Below are 17,896 nucleotides of genomic sequence, written 5' to 3'. Positions count from 1 at the left end.
TGTGATGCGAAATTCACAAAATGACTTTTCATGAAAATATTTTCGTGGGTTCATCGGGAATGTTGCAAACATTAACTTAGATCAGATTGACAGAAACTTGGAGAACATGGGAACGAATTGGAAGAAGCAATTGAGCGCCTTGATGTGCCAGGATAAAAAAATCATATTTAGTGAAGAAAGCATTTACAAGAGACTGCGTTCAAGTGGGAATACACTGATGCTCGCGTGCTTTGTCTTTATGACGTGCAGTTTAACGCGCTGCTGGAGACTTCCACACCGGGGCGCTGTCACCATAAGGCAGAGTTGCGTGGACGCTCCGCTCGTCTTCTTCTGCGTCAAATCTGAGCTCTCTGCTTCTCCTCCTGCTCCTCCTCCTCCTCCTCCTCCTCAGCAGCACAGTCGCCATGGCGGACAGCGCGAGCGAGAGCGACACCGACGGCGCGGGCAGCAGCTCGGCCACCCCGATGTCGACTTGCGCCTCCAACTCGGGAAAGCCGAGCATCGTGATCTCCCAGTTTCGCCTAGAGGAGCTCACCAACCGACTGGCCTCATTACAGCAGGAAAACAAAGTTCTGAAAATCGAGCTGGAGACGTTCAAACTCAAGTGCAAAGCGCTGCAGGAGGAGAATCGGGACCTGCGCAAAGCTAGCGTCACTATTGTGAGTAGCTTTAGCCACTTAGCTCGCAGGCTAACATATATGATCGATATGATGCCGTTTGTCATGCAACTAGCCGTAGACGCTGTAGTTTAATCGTATCTTAAGTGCACAATTTCCACGCGTATTGCATGTCATGTGTGTGATTTATTGCCCAACACGCCCATCTGCCTCTCGTGTTATGTTAGCGATTTGGCTATGATGCTATGCTAAAGTAGCGTGCGTGCTAACGTCTCCGCTGGGGTTGGCTGACCAGCGGTTAGCCAGACAGCTAGTTTGGCTTTGTTTTGTTTCTTTAATACCCTCCTCTCTCCCCACCCCTGGCCAATCATTGCTAACCTCAGCGTCCAAAGTCGCGTTGACACCTCACGGAGTCATTTGTTAAATCGGCGTGAGCTGCTTGAAGAGGGGGGGGGGTGTCTTAAGTCCCAAATGGGCGACACACACGCCAAGCGTACCGAAAAAACGTCGAGCCACAGCTGCAGCATCGAGTCAAGAGTATTCAGCATTAGCCCTGACGAGGTGTGTAACTGATGCCGTGTCGAGATGGGAAGTATGTAGGCCAGACTTTGCAGAGCAAAGCCAGGACGAGGCTCGTGTATCTCCCCCGGTCGAGGTGAGCCTCGTCCTGGGTGTCTCCTCCGCTTGACCCCGCCACTGAGTCATTCATTCCACATTCCAGCTCATATGAACGCATTGCCGAGATGATTAATTTGTGTGTTCTGCCTCCTGTTTCAACCCCCCCTTTTGAGGCTCCTATTACTGCAATAACCCAGGAGCCATTAGGGGAAATTCTGTTGTTCTGTTTTGGATGCCAGTGGAAAAACAACAGTGAATCACCAGCTTGCCATTAAAACCTTTTGGCTGCCGTTTAGTTATACAACTCCACCCCTGTTAGAGCAAATACCTTGGGCTGGATTGGCACGATCCAAGAGACTGCATCACGGCAGTGGATGAGTGGCGAACAATTCAAATTGGCTTCTGACCATCGTGTGGATTTTGCGACTTCCAAAGCAATGAACATTATGATTATTGGAGACTCTAAAGTGTCGTTGACCCTCACGAAACCAGTTGGAAAGCTTTTGTGAAGAATACAAACCCTCTGTGACTGCCCATTTTCTCACTTTAAACCCCAAACAATGATCACAAACATTGCAGACTCGTGGTACAACATCAATCTTAGCATGTAGAGTTGTCACGCTGCAGCATGATGTTTTCCTTTGTTTGAGAATGTCCTGCAGGCTTATCTTCTCCTGGAGCGTCATTACCTTGTTTTGGCTCTTTTGACTGTTTGCCCAAAAACGTTAAGAAGCCTGCGGCATCTTAGAGCAACACGAATAAAGCACAAAAATATTTGGTTAGGTGTGACGGGGTGTGGTTTTCAGCTAATAATGTTAGATCTCTCCTTTAGAAAAAGAATGTGGGAAAGATTCACAAGATACCTGTGCATGTATCGAGTATATACCCAAAAGTAGTTGAGTTAGACCTTTCATTGCAATGCCTTCATGAACCTCCCTTTCTTTGATGCACTTGTCCCGCAGCAAGCGCGAGCCGAGCAGGAGGAAGAGTTCATCAGCAACACCTTGTTCAAGAAGATCCAAGCCCTCCAGAAGGAGAAGGAGACCCTGGCTGTCAACTATGAGAAGGAGGAAGAATTTCTCACCAACGAGCTCTCCAGGAAGCTCATGCAAGTGAGTGGTGTCGCTGATGGAACATTTGCGCAATGCGACTTCGATGGCAAATTCGTGCAGAGTGCCAGAGTTGCACTAAAGATCAAAGGTTGGTTACTCTCTACAGGATAAAAAAAAAAATAAAGGGCTCAGAGAAGACCAGAAATTAGACCGCCAGTGTTTTGGGTCTCCCTTTTATTGTACAATCCTTGACTTGTAGTTATGCTTCTGACAGTTGGGTGGTAAATTGAAGCTCAGTAGACCTTTTCCCACATTTTTTTAAATTTTATTTTAGCTCAAAATAAAAGTGGAGAAATTGCAGCTCAAATGATGACAGTTGTCTTCAATTGCTGCCAACATTGGGCTTTTTGCCAGACCCTGGCGGTGGCCATCTCGTGCTCAACTAGCTATGCTGCGCCATCCTCGGACTCACCTTGAGCTGGGATTGCAAACTGAATCGCGGTTGTGGCGGGGGGAAGGGGGGGTCACACAATTGATTTGAATGACGTGAGTGCTGTAATTGATACATATGATCTGCGTGTAGTTGGGATCAGATTTTCCCTCCCGTTTGGAAGAAGCTAGAATGCCGTCCAAAGCTATTTGCCTCGTGCCCTCTCGGTGCCGGTCGTTCCCCATCAATTAGTTAGCGGTTTTCCTTGTAATGATGAGTCGTCTTTGCGTATATAATCGCTCCTTCTTGTTTATCTGCGTTATCTGCCAAATGCGGTCACCATGGTCACCACATCTGTCATTCTTCACAATGGACTCCATCGTGTTTTGCTAATGTCGTCATCGTTTACACTCTGGTCTTCAAATAGTTGATGAGTGACTCATTGTCCGTCGCCTGTTTGTGCTTCTCTCTTCACACTTTCCCTTTATTTCTTCTCCCCCTCGTCTTAGCTCCAGCACGAGAAGGCTGAACTGGAGCAGCACCTGGAGCAGGAGCAGGAGTTCCAGGTCAACAAGCTCATGAAGAAGATCAAGAAGATGGAGAACGAGACCATCTCCAAGCAGCTGACTTTGGAGCAGGTTGGAACCCCCCAGAACACCACCACCCCCATGCAAGATGCCATATGACTCTGTCTGCACGACCCTTGTGCAATAATCTTGCACATTTCCCAAAAATGAAAGTCGATGTTACGAGAAAAGCACAGCGCCCGTGTTACCAAATTGTTTTCAAGATGAATATTTTGTAAGAAATGGAACATTGAGGAAGTGAGTAAAATTATCTTGGAAAAAGAAAAACTCCACCCAAACTAGTCCAAACAACTTCACCCAAACAAATCAACTAGTTGTCAAAAGTTTTCAAGCGTTGATCATGAAGTGTTCCTTTTTTGGTCCGTCGTGTCCTCGAGCAAACACGCGGCCGAGCTTATCTGCACCTAGACCTTGAATGTGCTGTACACATTCTCTGAATGTTTTTCTTGTTACCGTCACTTCTCCAGTTGAGGCGGGAAAAGATCGACCTCGAGAACACATTAGAGCAGGAACAAGAAGCTCTCGTCAACAGACTGTGGAAGCGGATGGACAAGCTGGAGGCAGAGAAAAGGTACTCGCTGCTCACTCCAAGCGACAAGCGTCTTCAGTCACAACCTTGCTTTTCATTGGCCAGGATCTTACAGGAGAAGTTGGACCAGCCGGTGTCGGCCCCTCCGTCCCCGCGGGACGTCTCCATGGAGATCGACTCCCCGGAGAACATGATGCGGCATATCCGCTTCCTGAAGAACGAGGTGGAGAGGCTTAAGAAAAGCCTGCGCACCACCGAGCTGCAACGTAAGCGGCCATTTTATAATTGAGTTTCAAATGTTCGTGGGGGCTGTGTGAAATGAACACAACTCAAATAATTGATATGATATGCAAAAATGACCAGCCCTTGAGTATTGTCCTAATTCCGCCAATTTCTAAATTGCAATTGGCCCATAGTCACTTCCCAATTCTATTTGTTGCTTTGCCTTTTTCTTATTAATGAAAGGTTAATTAGCCTGAACCTGTAAGCCTCTCCCATGATGCTGCCGTCTTTTCCGTTTCGGCCACTAGGGGGAGTGCCTAATTCAATCCTAAATCGAGGCAAGCTGAGCTGGCAAGACAGGCGTTTAGTTTGCTTTACGATGCAGCAATGTGCCATTGGGCCGTCAACAATGTGGTTCGTCCCTGCGCAGACACAGAGAAGCGGGCGCAGTACATTGAGGAGGAGCGGCACATGAGGGAGGAGAACATCCGGCTGCAGCGGAAGCTCCAGCGGGAGATGGAGCGTCGCGAGGCGCTGTGCCGACAGTTGTCGGAGAGCGAGTCCAGCCTGGAGATGGACGACGAGCGGTACGAGACACTTTTGATTGCAAGATAGCAGTTGAAAATGATGATACCAGCAGGTACCGTTCTGATAATTTGAGAGGATGCCCCCCCACATCACAAGGACATGTGCAACGCTATTACAACATGCCCCCAATTCCCAACAAATTACGTAGTTATCCCCGTGTTGCGCTTTTCTTCACAAATTCAAAGCATTCCAACTTGAAGGCTCACATTCTGCATTTCACCATTCTCATACCAGCTCTACAAAAGTAATGCGTGATAGCAAATTTTTTTAAATGTTTTTTTTAATTCACGCAATAACCAAGACATACAACATGATACAACAAACAGTATTACACAGTCGGATGCGTGAAAGGTCACCCCAAGCAAGCTATTTAAAGCTTTTAATAAGGGGCCCGGTTTTCCATAAGTATCAGATATTGGCCAGATATCCTTACATTATGGACAACATACAGATATATATAATAGACAATAAACAATAAACCCACAATAAGGCAAAAGAAGCAGTAGACACACAATAAATATACAACAAGTAATAGATAGTATTCTGGTTACACAGGATTTTATGTGAAGTGCAATTGCAACACCTGATAGCAAAAAAAAACAACAACACATCAGCAGATTGTTAACCAAGTGGCGTTCATCCAACCTGAGCGTGTTGTGATTACTTTGTAGCCAAACCGTTGCGTTATGTAACATAATGCCCCTGATAAAACTGGATGGTGTGACCTGAGCACAGATAACATCGCGTTAGCTGTCAAGATCCTTTTTTTTTTTAATGCTTTTTTGACTCGCTTCTTCAGGTACTTCAACGAGATGTCGGCGCAGGGCCTACGAGCCAGGACGGTGTCCAGCCCCATCCCGTACACACCCTCCCCCAGCTCCAGCCGCCCCATATCCCCTGGTAAGATGAAAATAAGTAACTTGTCAGAAAAAGAAAGAAAGACGACTGGCATAAATGGACTTTATTATAAGCAATGAAAAGAATCCTGGCCGCACCTTATCGAAATCTAGATCGTAAAGTTACTTTATACAAGAGCTGTTTTTATGATTCTTGTCATTTGCTCGTGACCACGTTGACCTGCAGGTAGAGTGTTTGACCTCATCTTTGCACCGGAAATACGGAAATATAAATGTTTTATTTCTGGGCGGCTAACATGCACACGCGTCATCCTGTTGAGCAACTTTGACTTCCCGCTACCGCAGGTCTCTCGTATGGTGGCCACACGGTCGGCTTCACCCCGCCGGCCACTCTGTCCAGAGCCGCCATCTCCCACTACAACACCCCCGCCCTGCACGGCCACGGAAGCTCCTCCCACTCTGTAGCGGTGAGACGGGCAGCCCACACGCACACGCCGATATTCTGCTTCATGTGTGTCATTGTTGTTGTGTTCCTTTCCATGCAGAGGCCCTCGCCGAGGAGAAGCACCAGCCCAGACAAATTCAAACGTCCGACCCCCCCGCCGTCCCCTAACACGCACTCAGGGGCCCTGCAGCCTCAGCCCCCGCCACCCCCGCCGGCCCAGCCCATGGTCCAGTCCATGTCCTCCCCGGCGGCCATGTCGCAGCACGCCGTCGCCTCTGCGCAGCCGCCTCCCTCCCAGCCTTAGCGCCGCACGCACGCGCACACACGTCTCCGCCTCGGGGCGCGCAAAGGCGCCCGACGGATGCCACGACGCCAAAACCGCAGCAGCTTCCGTCATTAGCGAGCTCTGGAAGAAGCGCTCAGAAGCAGCTTACAAAGTTTTTAAAGAGGAGAGAAGCGACGCGGCCGCGATGCCGAGCGGCCAAAACACACGCGCCGGCATTTTCCTAATTGCTCTTCAAACGGAACAGAAGCACGGAAATATAATCGCTTTTGGGACTCGTCGGCCAATTATCCGTTCCGCCCTCCTGTCGTGTATACGTTTAGTTTTTTCCTTTGCTTTGTTTGGAACTTGAGCTGGTTGCAATTGTTGTTGTGGCGCTTTTCAGATAGCACAAACAGCACAGGCTTTATTTTGTTGTCGTTTTGCGATAGATGGATGTTTGCCTCAGCAGATGGATGTATGGCCCTCTCTGTGGATGTGATCGATTGTTTTCTCGCCTTATCATGTGGCACTCGATTGCAGTAGTATGTGCCCCCCCACCTCACCATCACTGCCCACACTACCCCTTCAGCCATTTGTCAGTTTCATCCGTTCACTCACGTTGTGTGAGAAGACCGCCAAAGAGGTCGTTATCATTGCGTATTCAACATGAAGCTCGTATCACCGTTCATTTTTGTTCCTGAATGCTCATTCAAGTCGATGTGGAAGGGGCGGTCCTCCCTGAGGATGGACACTGGTACATAAACTACAGATAAATGTCGCCTTGAAGGTGTTAAATAACAATGTAGTCTGAGGTGTTAGTCATGTACTCTTTGCTCTTCTCTCTGGTGTATTTCTCAATGCTTTATCATCAGATAATGGCAAAAAAAAAAATTGAAGAAACAAATCACACATTGTGCTCTTTACACTAAATATACATACTGCTAAAACATTCTCAATGAATGGTACTGTCAAACTAAATTTCTATGTATGATTAAAATCTCTTGATGAAAGCTTTTCCATTTGTGAGACGCAACTTTTTCTTGTCGATATAGTCGTGGAGATGTCGAGCAGGTGGACCTCGCTGGCAGTGAACATCTCAAGTAACCCACTGGGGAGAATCTGATTTGATGTTTGTGCCGTCTTCAGTTTTTTTCTTTCCGAGAAACTTTGGTTTCAACTCCCCCTCAAGCACCTTTGTTTTTGTTATCAACCCTCTACTCATCTTACCAGTGCTGTGATGTGCACCAGTGGGCGGGGTCCGCTCCTCTAGGCCCCCCGTCGGCTGCTGTGAAACATCCTCAAGGTGACTGTTTACCTTCGGTAACACACACACCGATCCCACCATCTTGTCTTTCTGTTTTTCTTCTCAAGCGTGTGATCTGTGTTCTCTTCCAGCGACGGTTGCCGTGGAGGGGCTACCTGTTCTGACGCCCCCTATGGGTGAGAACAGCGAGCTACAGCGGCTCGTGTGTCACTACCAGGAGAGATGGTCAAGATCATGTAACAGCTTCAGGAGAGCGCTGACGTATGCGCACTAGAGTTTAGTTGACTCGAATTGTGAGCTTGCATCAGATACAAGTGGAACAATACTTATTTTGTGCATCAAGATGTTTCAAATTAAACAATTTGCTGACCTCACACGAGTTTCGAAATGCATTTTGGTTCATGTGTTACGACTAGAGATGCACCGATCCGACTTTTTCAGTTCCGATACCGATACCGATGCCGTGGCTTTGCGTATCGGTCGATACCCGATACCGATCCGATATTATGGTTGATTTTTATTTTTTTTTAAACGTTTATTTCGAACATTAAAGAAATACAAGAAAAAAATAAAAATACAGAAAAATGATAACTCCATAATACAATAGAATATAAAAGAAAAAAGATATTGCATCATAATTTTCCTTTATCGTAAAATCATATTTGCAGAAAAATGATAACTCCATAATACAATAGAATATAAAAGAAAAAAGATATTGCATCATAATTTTCCTTTATCGTAAAATCATATTTGTTCAAAAAGGGAGTAGAAGGAAGCCTAAGCTTATCTGACTCTACCCCATGTAACTACATGTTTCTATTTAATTCTGTCAAGAATTTGTCCATAGTCAATATATTAAAGAAAGAAAAAAAAAACATACATATATATATATACATATATATATATATATACATACATACACACATACATATATATATATATATATATACACATACATATATATACACATATATACACATATACATACATATATATACCATATATTTTCTCATTAAAATACAAAGCAACTTAAACAACTTCACAGCATGTTACGGTATCCCGTCAATATTTTGTCCTTGTACATTTTTTTAAACTTAGGTAAGGTACTACAGTTCTTTAATTCGTCACTGCTGGTGTTCCATAGTTCCACACCTCTAACTGTTATACAATGTAACTTTAAGTTTGTTCTCACCAAATCTCTTTTAAACATACGTGTTCCTCTTAAATAATGGGTACTTTCCCTCCACTCAAACAACCTCTGGATACTGTTTGGTAATTGATTATTTTTTATTTTGTACATGAGTTGGATGGTTTTAAAGTCGACTAGGTCGTTGTATTTCAGTGAGTTCAATTTAATAATTGAACTCACTGAAATAATAATTCCGATTTTATTTAAGAAGCTACATAACTCTACATGTGGAACAGAAAAGACCAAAGGCAATGGCATCAGGCAGACTACACAGTTCTTTGCTCTAAATTAGGGGTGTCCAAACTAACGGTCCAGTTTTTATTGGCCCGCAGCAAATCCCCCCCCCCCCCCCCCCCCATTCGGGAGAGAAGCGAACGCGCAGCCTTTGACGTCCCATTAGCAACCAGAAGAGAAGCGAACGCGCAGGGTTTGACGTCCGCTTAGCAACCCGGGGAAGAGAAGCGAACGTTCGCTCCATGTTTGCGTTTGTTTAGAAAACTCTCGTGGCATGCGGCACACGTGCTGCTAGCGTATGACGTAGCCCGCGTCCCAATAGATTAAGGAAAGTATCGGCTCACAGATCGGCTGTATTTTCCGATACCCGATCCATCTATTTTGTTGATATCGGGACCGATATCCGATCCAGATATCGGATCGGTGCATCTCTAGTTACGACATATCAAACTAACAACTATTTGATTTGTCACTCCCCTAATATTCCCCAAAAGTTACAACTGCTTTTGAATTGCCAAAATGTTAGCAAAATATGCTCATGAAATGCTTCCTTCAAAATGACGTCCATTCACCGCCGCCCCCCCCTCCAGATAAAAATTTTAACTGTTCTGTGGTCCAAGTTTTTTTTTTTTTTGGTAGTCATGCTGCCGTATGACTTGACAGTTTTTCACAACCTTCGTGAGGTCACAAATCGTGGGAGAGTCGCAGGGGTACTCGGCCTGATGAAAGCCAACAAAGCCGCACGGTGTGTGTGGTGAAGATAAAATTCCTCAGCATCTTTGCCACTTCCACGGCGGCGCTTTGCTCCATTTTCCAGAAAAGATTTAGTCCTTGTAATCCCCCTTCCGCCAGTAAATTACAGGAGCAATAAGAGGCATTTCTCAGGCTGGCATTAAAGTGAATTGTTGCCTTAGACCAGTTCCAACCAGACGGGGAGGGGAAGGCCAGCGTGATGTGTGGGAACCTGAGGAAGCGCTTAAAACAGTAGAAGCGCCCGTCAATCATCAGCAAAACATAAAAGGTGTAGTACCCGTCAATCATCAGCAAAACTAAAAGGTGTATTCTTGTTCCTAACAATAAATACCTGTTAGCTGTTATTACAGGATCTAAAGTTTCCGGTGATCTAACAAAAATTGTTATGTTTAAATCACCATCTATTACAGGGTCTAAAGCTCCTGGTGATGTAACAAACAATATAACATTTAAATCATAATCCCATACAAGTCAAGTATCAAGATGGAACCCTAACCCTCTCATCAACAGGCTTCTGTCAAGATCATAAAGATAACAAGCTGTTTTATATTCATGCTGGCCTTTGGAAATTGGCCTATATCTGTCAGCTCATGAGCTCCTTTACAGCTTCCCAGTTTGCACACGTACAAGTGCAACTTCATGACTCAGGACATCACCCCCCTCCCAATTTCTTTATATTATTTTTTTTAAGCGTCTATCAGGTAAAATGATATTAAATTAATTCTAAAAGGTGCGTCGCGGGGCTTTTTTTTTTTTTCTTGGCTCATAAAAAGGATCCGTGTGTGTGTGGCCGGCGGGAACAGCTTCCAACCGGTTTGCTCACTGGCCACAAAGCGGCCAGGAACCAAGAAGAAGAAGGCGGAGGCGCAGTGCGCTGATGCTCGGCGTCTAGTCGACACCTCCTCTCACCCAAAAAAAAAAAAAAAATCTTCCCTCTCTACTAAAACGCACTCAGGAGGCTCTCCATCCTACATGGAAAGTTGCCGCGGAGGAGCGCGCATCACCGCCGCAAGCATCGGCTGCTGTTGATCTGAGGTGAGCGCATACCGCATTTTTATAAACAACAAGGGGGAAATTGTTTACATGAACTCGTTGCTATTCGTCTCCGACGGTTCCACTACGTTCATATTGCGTGTGGTTTAACTAATTGTGACGTACGACAGAAAGGCTGCACTATTGGCATTGCGTTGTAAACAAAGCGCCCCCGCTGCCGCTGCTGTTGATGCTGCAGTGGTTTGATGCACTTGCTCACAAACGAACAGGCTGCGATGAAAGGTAGAGAAAGGCTTTTTAAATGAACTTCATGAAAGAAGGGCAGAATGAAGGAAGCAAGGAAGGATGTGTGAAAGGACAGAAGATGACACAAGAAAGGAAGGACGGTGTGACTCCAAGCTTCTTACTCGAACCTAGAGGTCTAAATTTAAAACCTTAACCCTTGCTAAAAAGACCAATAAAACCTTATTTACAAGCCTTACTTGCCCTATCTTAAAACTCCTCGAAAGTGTCATGGTATTTAGCGGTTGTTTTGGCCCACATGCAGAACACAGGAGACCAAGGGGCTCTATAAATGTTTATTGAAGGGGGTAGGAAATAGCCGAGCTGAGGGTCCAGGATAGGAGCAACAGAGCTGGTCGTCCGAAGGTGGAGTGAGCGAAGTGCTGCCAGGGAAGGGTGGAATCTGTCGGGAGGTCAGCGACGGATCCAGGAGCTGGAAGACAGCAATAGATCTTCTTAGATGTCATACCGGAGTGCCAGGGTACACGACGAAAGCGAGCAGGGTGGATGAAAGCGTGAACACAAGGGCGTGGAGGTGACCAACAATGGCAAACACTCAGGTGAGGAGTGGCTGGCTTGAGCCGCAACATCTGTGGATCCTCAGCCACCCTGCTCACGGACGCCACCTTAGAAGAAGAGAAGGCTCCCAGACCCTGACAGAAAGCCTAATTTTGAAACCTTAACCGAAATCATTTCGAAACCATAACTTGAAACTCTGACCCTCCTTTTTTGTCTTGAATCCCTAATTTGAAACCCTAATCCGGTTTAATGTTGAACTTCAAATTCCCTGCCACGACTGTAACTGAAAAGGCTTGCAATGAAGTTGCTACAGATGAGAATTTGTGTGTGACAGTTTTCTGGAACGCTTTAAAGAATGTTGGAATTTTGAAAGAGGAATATACCAAATGAAGCTGTAGTTGTACTAAGTTCATTTTGTTTTTACTTGTTAATCAGCGGAAGTACAAGGCGAAACATGTCAGGTAATGCGCCTAAAATAATTTGTTTGAGATAAAAGAACCAGTGAAGCAAATGAAGCTGTGTTTAGTAAATGTAATCAAATAAAAATGTTGGCCAGTCACTGCAGCAGACCTTCGTCCTCACTCTTAACTTTCCTCCACTCTTGTAGTTTTAAGCACAAAAGCGCACTGACTTTATCCTCGGGACACAACTCGGTGGCAGCCTCAGAATGTGTATTTTGCAGAAGATGCTGACTAATTGACCCCCCCCCCCCATCCACCCACGCAGGAAGCCCTTCCTCACTCGGTGGGCAGGAGCAACATGGCTTCCAGAGTGCTGGATGGCGGCTGGGGATGGGCCATTGTGGTGGCCTCCTTTCTGGCCCAGCTGCTGGCCTATGGCTCCCCGCAGTCAGTGGGCGTCCTCTACCCTGAGTGGCTGCACACCTTCCAAGAGGGCAAAGGCATGACGGCATGGGTGGGCTCCCTGGTGGCCGGAGTGGGCCTCATTGCTAGTGAGTGGCCTTCTTTGGAATTTGTCAGCACCTCCATAACAAAAACAAATCATTTCCCCTGCTTCTCTTTGCAGGTCCTGTGTGCAGCGCTTGTGTGGACAACTTTGGCGCTCGCCCCGTCACCATCTTCAGCGGCGTCATGGTAGCCGGCGGCCTGATGCTCAGTGCCTTCGCGCCCAACGTCCAGTTCCTCATTTTCTCTTACGGCATTGTCGTCGGTAAGCGGCCGGGAATGCCTTTAATGTCAAGGAGGTCGCATGAGCGGCTTAATCTTTTTTCTTCTCACAAGTCGGATAATCATTCGAAGTGGCCGCAATTACGTAAGACGGGAGCTGATTACAGCTAATAAATGAGCATCATGATAAAAGACAGCATTTGTTTGACATGAGGACTGAGAAATAATCGTCGGGTTCCTGCGTGACCTTTTATTACCCCAACCGGCCACCTGTTCTGGCAAATGTAATGGAGCGTGCATAACATGGCACAGAGTGGTCGCCATGCATATTTCAAGACAGTCATTTCTTGATAGCACTTGTAGCGTACTTACAGCTGTTTTTTTTTGTGTCAGCCATGTCATGTGTTTTTCCTACTCATCGAAAGTCCTGTCATGTCCCACCCTGTCTTCTTGTGTCCCCGTCACGTAGGTCTTGGCTGCGGTCTCGTCTACGCGGCCACCTTGACAATCACCTGTCAGTATTTTGACAAGAGACGCGGGCTTGCCCTCGGCGTGGTCACCACAGGTAACGCTACCGCCGCCACCTGCTGCTCTGAGTTCAACTTCTCTCTACTGCTTGCATGTTTGCACGTATGCGCCAGTGCTTAGCAACCGTGTATAGCTTGGCGGGAGTGCAGCACTTGCAGTCTTCTGGGAAGTTTTGGGAAGGATGTGCCAAAAGTGAGCAAGTTTAGCTGATTGCTCCACTGCAGTGCTGATTTTTGAACGCTTTGCAAAAATGCTAATTTGGTGCAGGCTGGAAGAAAATGATTTCTTCACATCCCTTCTAAGACTGCAGTCAACGTTTTCCCGATGAGTTTCCTTTAGACTAGTGTTCATTAGTTATCTCATCAATCACTTTGTACAGGCCAAAACGTGGATGGCTTCCAAAGGGGGCCGTGCCCAAAGCTTCAAAATAGCAGATAATTGGTGGACGGGTGACGCCACCTGAGCGCTGTTCGCTTCCTGTATAAAGTCCACATCCACACCCAGCAAACTCAGGATGTTATTGAAGCTGCAGTGCTATCACATTTTTATGCTTACTATTCATTATTCAGCGTTGCACAATCAATTGCTTCCTCCCTCATTCCCAAAACAAGCTTATGAGGTTAAACTTCAATGTTGGGTTGGGTGAATAGAGATACCAGGTATCGGTATTGGCACCGAGCCTTATTTCACAGGATCGGTACTCATGACGTTGGCCGATACCAATATTGTTGGCCCTTGTATAACCGTTTTACGATTAGAAAGTAGAAATGAGAAGAATAGAAAATTGCCATTAATTCCATGTAATTTGAAGGAAAACTTATGAGTCTGTTAAAAAATATATCAGCCAGGGAGGAATTTATGAATTAAAAAAAAACACAGAACATTCTGAAGGACACTTCCCACCCTGGCCAGTCCCTTTTCGAACTGTTGCCATCAGGCAGACGCTACAGATCAATTAGGTCAAGGACTAGCAGATTCGCCAACAGTTTTTACCCTACAGCAGTAGGGTCACATTAAATGCCGCTTAAAAAAATGATTATGTCTGTGTATGTTCTTCTGTGGGTTTTTAGTTTGTATTTTTTATCTTTTTATTCCATTTATTTTTTTATTTTATGCGCTGATCGGTTGGCAGTTTTAAATTTCGTTGTACGTGTGACAATGACAATAAAGATCTATTCTATTCTATTCTAAAAGTGCTAGTGGTATCAGTTGTTGGTATCGGTGACGACTCAAGAACTGAATACTCGTACAGGATGACTAGCAAACAGGATAGGCTCCGGCTCGGCCTGAAAAAGGTGGATGACTGAATATCCAACCAACTCACAGTCAATATCTCGACGGTGTCTCCATTCCAGGCACCAGTGTGGGAGCCTTCATCTACGCCACGGCTCAGAACGAGCTCATCGTTCTGTACGGCCTAGACGGCTGCCTCCTGATCATCGGCGCGCTGGCGCTAAACCTCATGGCCTGCGCCGGCTTCATGAGGCCCCTCAACATGCCGGGCTACTACCTCAAACAGAGGGCGGCCCTGCAACGCAACACGGAGCAGCAGCTCTTCGAAAAGCCCCAGCCGGACGACCTGAGGACGGCGCCGGGTTCAACGGCGTGTGCTCAGGACAAAAGCCTGATGGCGAAGGAGCTTCTCATCACCACCGACGGCATTCGGGTAGAGACAAAGAGGAGCGGCTTCCTGGCTCGGTTGGGCATCATGAGAGTTATCAAGAAGAAGAGGCAGGCCTACTTCAAGTACATGAGCTCCATGCACAAGCTCCTGCAGGAGCAAGCCATGGTGGCCTTCTGCATCGGTGTCTTCCTGTTCAGCCTGGGAGCGTTCCCCCCCGTGCTCTTGATCGAGGACGTGGCGCAGAGCCAGGGACTCATCGAAGAAGTCAGCGTCATTCCACTGGTGTCCATCGGAGCCATCGCGACGTGCGTGGGCAAACTGGTGCTGGGTGTCCTGGTGGACATCAGGTGGATCAACAGCATCTACCTGTACGCCTTCACCATGTTTGCGGGAGGCGTGGCGCTCTTGCTCATCCCCGTCACTAAAAGCTACTTGGGACTGCAGATCCTCTCCGCCAGCCTGGGCTTCTTCTCTGGAAACTGGTCCATCACTTCGTACATCACCACAAAGATTGTCGGCTTGGACAGACTCACGCAAGCCCACGGGATCGTCATGTTCTTCGGTGGATTTGGAATCATGCTGGGACCACCTGTTGTTGGTAAGTAGGAAGTAGAGTGAGAACTCCCCAAGAACTGGATCCAGATTGGTTGAATTTTCCAGGAACCCCCCTCACTGTTTGCCTTTCATCCCCTTTCAGGCTGGTTCTTCGACTGGACACAGTCTTACGACCTGGCGTTCTACTTCAGCGGGAGCTGCGTGTTGCTGGGAGCGCTGGTTCTCTTCCTGCTCACGCTGCCTTGCCGGAACAGGAAGGCCACGTCCGACAAGGACCGAGCGAACATCCAGTTCACCAGCAACTGCGACAAAGTGGCCTCTGTCGCGTGAATGCCGGCACGTTGGGGAAACGCGCCAGCACTTGCCCAGCACCTTCGGACACAAGCACGGTTTGCCCTGTTTTCTGCTGCCAGTTTTGCCCGCACCAAAATACTTTCCAGAGCCAATCCAGGCCTTTCCTCCCAAAACCATGCCTGCATTTCTCAGGTTCATGCCAAACTCACAAAGGGTACTGTGGGCGGCCATCTTTATTTTTTAGCCTCACTGATCTAGGCAGACAGCTAGAAATGCACAAACAACCTTCAAGAATTAAGGAGACTGTTTTTTTTTGTTCATTCGTTCTTAAGCAACAAGATGTTTTTGTTTGTACACCCCAATTCCAAAAGCATCAATGATAGACAATGCCTATTGACGCGAAATGCCTATTTGAACAATGCACAGGCTTTGCTTTGTTCTCAATCAAGTTTTTTACTTTTCATAGCTGTTTATCACAACATGAGCTACAATCGCACAATCCACCAAGCTCCAATACAAAAGCTGGGCCAAAAAGATAATAACGCTCAGTATTTTAACAATATTTACGTATCAATGTTGTGTTTCAACTTTCTTTTACTGCCCTGGAGTGTGCAGGTGTGCCTAATCCGTTTTTAGGATCAGCAAGTAAAACCTGATGTTTTTTCATGATTTTGTCCATTTGTGGCATAATTATGTTGACCTGCCGGCTGGTCCTTTTTCATGCAGTTTTTGTATGTTGTGTGTGTTAGTGTCTGAGCATGCACACGTGTGAAGGTTTATGCATTGTTTGATGCGCTTTTATATGCTAGCCTAGTTAAGTCCTATGTAGCACTGACTTTAATATGCACCTGGCTGTAGAGCTATAAGTCGACATGTTTTAAGTTAGAACTGTGTACGTCATGCAATCACACGTAGACTTTGAGAATCATTGAATGTTGTTCAAGACACCGCTAAAAATAGTTGTTATTTTTGGGGGCATTTTGTGTCTGTTCAAGTTGCAGACATGATGCAACTGACACTGATTTTGCATAAAGACAGTTATGCCTGTTTTCTAACAGTTATATCTACGTATTTTATTTGTATATTTTGTATGCATTGAGCCAATAAAATATGTTTTCAATACTTTGTATGCACTTCTTTTATGCAGTGTAGGCTATGAATAGATACTAGTCCGCCAATATAGCAATTTGATTCTTGTTCACACATTTATAATGGATTAATGGTAAACATGTCTTATCTCACAGTTGACAGATTGCAGTTTGGTTTTCATGAGGTATTTCCAGATACTCCAACTTCCTTCCGTCTCAGCCCCAAAACAGACTAATGTAGACTAAATTGACAGAACTGTTTTGTTTACCTAATTATTTATGCACATAGGTCAAATTATTAGTGCAGATTTGTGCACGGTTTGGTTTATTTATATGTCATATGATGGCTGCTGACAGACGATGTGGGCGCGGCCAATGACGTCAGATACACGGAAGTAGATGACCACAATAAAGTGTGTTGTTTAAAGAAAACGCCTGGCATGACGTGATTTTTAAAACATGTACATCGACGCAATGCTCTTACGTGTAAATAAATTGACTATACAAAATCAATCGGTAGGTCATTATTTACGTTTCTTCTTAAACCCGGAAGTTGTAAGCATTCAAAACGACGCACAAGCAGGTCCGTCACGCCTCCAGCCGTCCCTAATACTAAGAAATGGCAATACAAGCAATCGCTCTGCACACCCAGTATTGTATTTGCTTTACTTTAAAATCAACAGCAATCAATTGTATTAATTATTCAAGCTCTAAAATATAATTGACTTGAGAAAACAAGCGCGCGGAGCGATCGCTACGTCACGTCAATATGTTGCATTATTTTCCTCCGCCAGTCTTTTTGTTTGTACAGCCAAAGTTGGCCTCATTAGTTCGTCCCTAATCCAAATCTAATGGCTGTCGTGAATTATAATTAGTTGAAGTACACATTCAAAGTGTAATAGAAAAGTCAGCAGTTGTCTTACATCAGGCAACCCTTTCTGAGACCAAATGGAAAACAAATGGAAGGAATGACATAAATACCAACAAGGTCAAGTGCTTGATTTGCCCGCCCATCTGGCTATAACATGGGAGGGAAACTTTCATTATTCTCTGTAAGTAAATTCTTAAATCATTTATCAAATTGTCAAGTGTTGGCAAATAAATGTTGGGAAAACCTCATCAAATACAAAATCTGTTGTTGCAATGCATCGCTCCCCTTTCAGCATGAGAGGTCTTCGTCAGTAAGGATGCGGTTTAGTATTCATTTCAACCGAGATGGATCTGCTCCTGTCTGCC

At 45.7% G+C, this 17,896-nt stretch overlaps 2 protein-coding genes across 2 annotated transcripts; both read left to right on the top strand.

Moving 5' to 3' along the window:
* The first annotated feature begins 348 nt into the window (after window positions 1-348).
* LOC133158727 (coiled-coil domain-containing protein 6-like) lies at window positions 349-7,225 on the top strand. Its single transcript, XM_061286117.1, has 9 exons — window positions 349-659; window positions 2,198-2,347; window positions 3,227-3,355; window positions 3,772-3,875; window positions 3,939-4,099; window positions 4,486-4,642; window positions 5,443-5,543; window positions 5,846-5,967; window positions 6,046-7,225. The coding sequence occupies exons 1-9, from the start codon at window positions 405-407 to the stop codon at window positions 6,247-6,249; spliced, it is 1,383 nt and encodes a 460-aa protein (XP_061142101.1). The 5' UTR covers window positions 349-404; the 3' UTR covers window positions 6,250-7,225.
* Window positions 7,226-10,295: 3,070 nt separating this feature from the next.
* Window positions 10,296-16,697, top strand: LOC133158679 (monocarboxylate transporter 9-like). Its single transcript, XM_061286030.1, has 6 exons — window positions 10,296-10,685; window positions 12,171-12,396; window positions 12,471-12,614; window positions 13,041-13,136; window positions 14,455-15,321; window positions 15,421-16,697. Exons 2-6 carry the CDS (start codon window positions 12,204-12,206, stop codon window positions 15,606-15,608), a joined length of 1,488 nt encoding a protein of 495 aa, XP_061142014.1. The 5' UTR covers window positions 10,296-10,685; window positions 12,171-12,203; the 3' UTR covers window positions 15,609-16,697.
* Window positions 16,698-17,896: the final 1,199 nt, after the last annotated feature.

The sequence above is a fragment of the Syngnathus typhle genome, linkage group LG8, assembly GCF_033458585.1.
Source record: "Syngnathus typhle isolate RoL2023-S1 ecotype Sweden linkage group LG8, RoL_Styp_1.0, whole genome shotgun sequence".
In the NCBI taxonomy this organism is placed as follows: domain Eukaryota; kingdom Metazoa; phylum Chordata; class Actinopteri; order Syngnathiformes; family Syngnathidae; genus Syngnathus; species Syngnathus typhle.
Note: the sequence above shows the minus strand (reverse complement) of the source record. Positions and strands in the feature narration are given on the sequence as shown.

Coding starts and splice junctions, on each gene's coding strand:
- LOC133158727 (XM_061286117.1), top strand. CDS start 405: ATGGCGGACAGCGCGAGCGAGAGCGACACCGACGGCGCGGGCAGCAGC. Junction 660..2,197: donor GCAAAGCTAGCGTCACTATT/GTGAGTAGCTTT, acceptor CTTGTCCCGCAG/CAAGCGCGAGCCGAGCAGGA. Junction 4,100..4,485: donor GCGCACCACCGAGCTGCAAC/GTAAGCGGCCAT, acceptor GTCCCTGCGCAG/ACACAGAGAAGCGGGCGCAG.
- LOC133158679 (XM_061286030.1), top strand. CDS start 12,204: ATGGCTTCCAGAGTGCTGGATGGCGGCTGGGGATGGGCCATTGTGGTG. Junction 12,615..13,040: donor CTCTTACGGCATTGTCGTCG/GTAAGCGGCCGG, acceptor CCCGTCACGTAG/GTCTTGGCTGCGGTCTCGTC. Junction 15,322..15,420: donor GCTGGGACCACCTGTTGTTG/GTAAGTAGGAAG, acceptor ATCCCCTTTCAG/GCTGGTTCTTCGACTGGACA.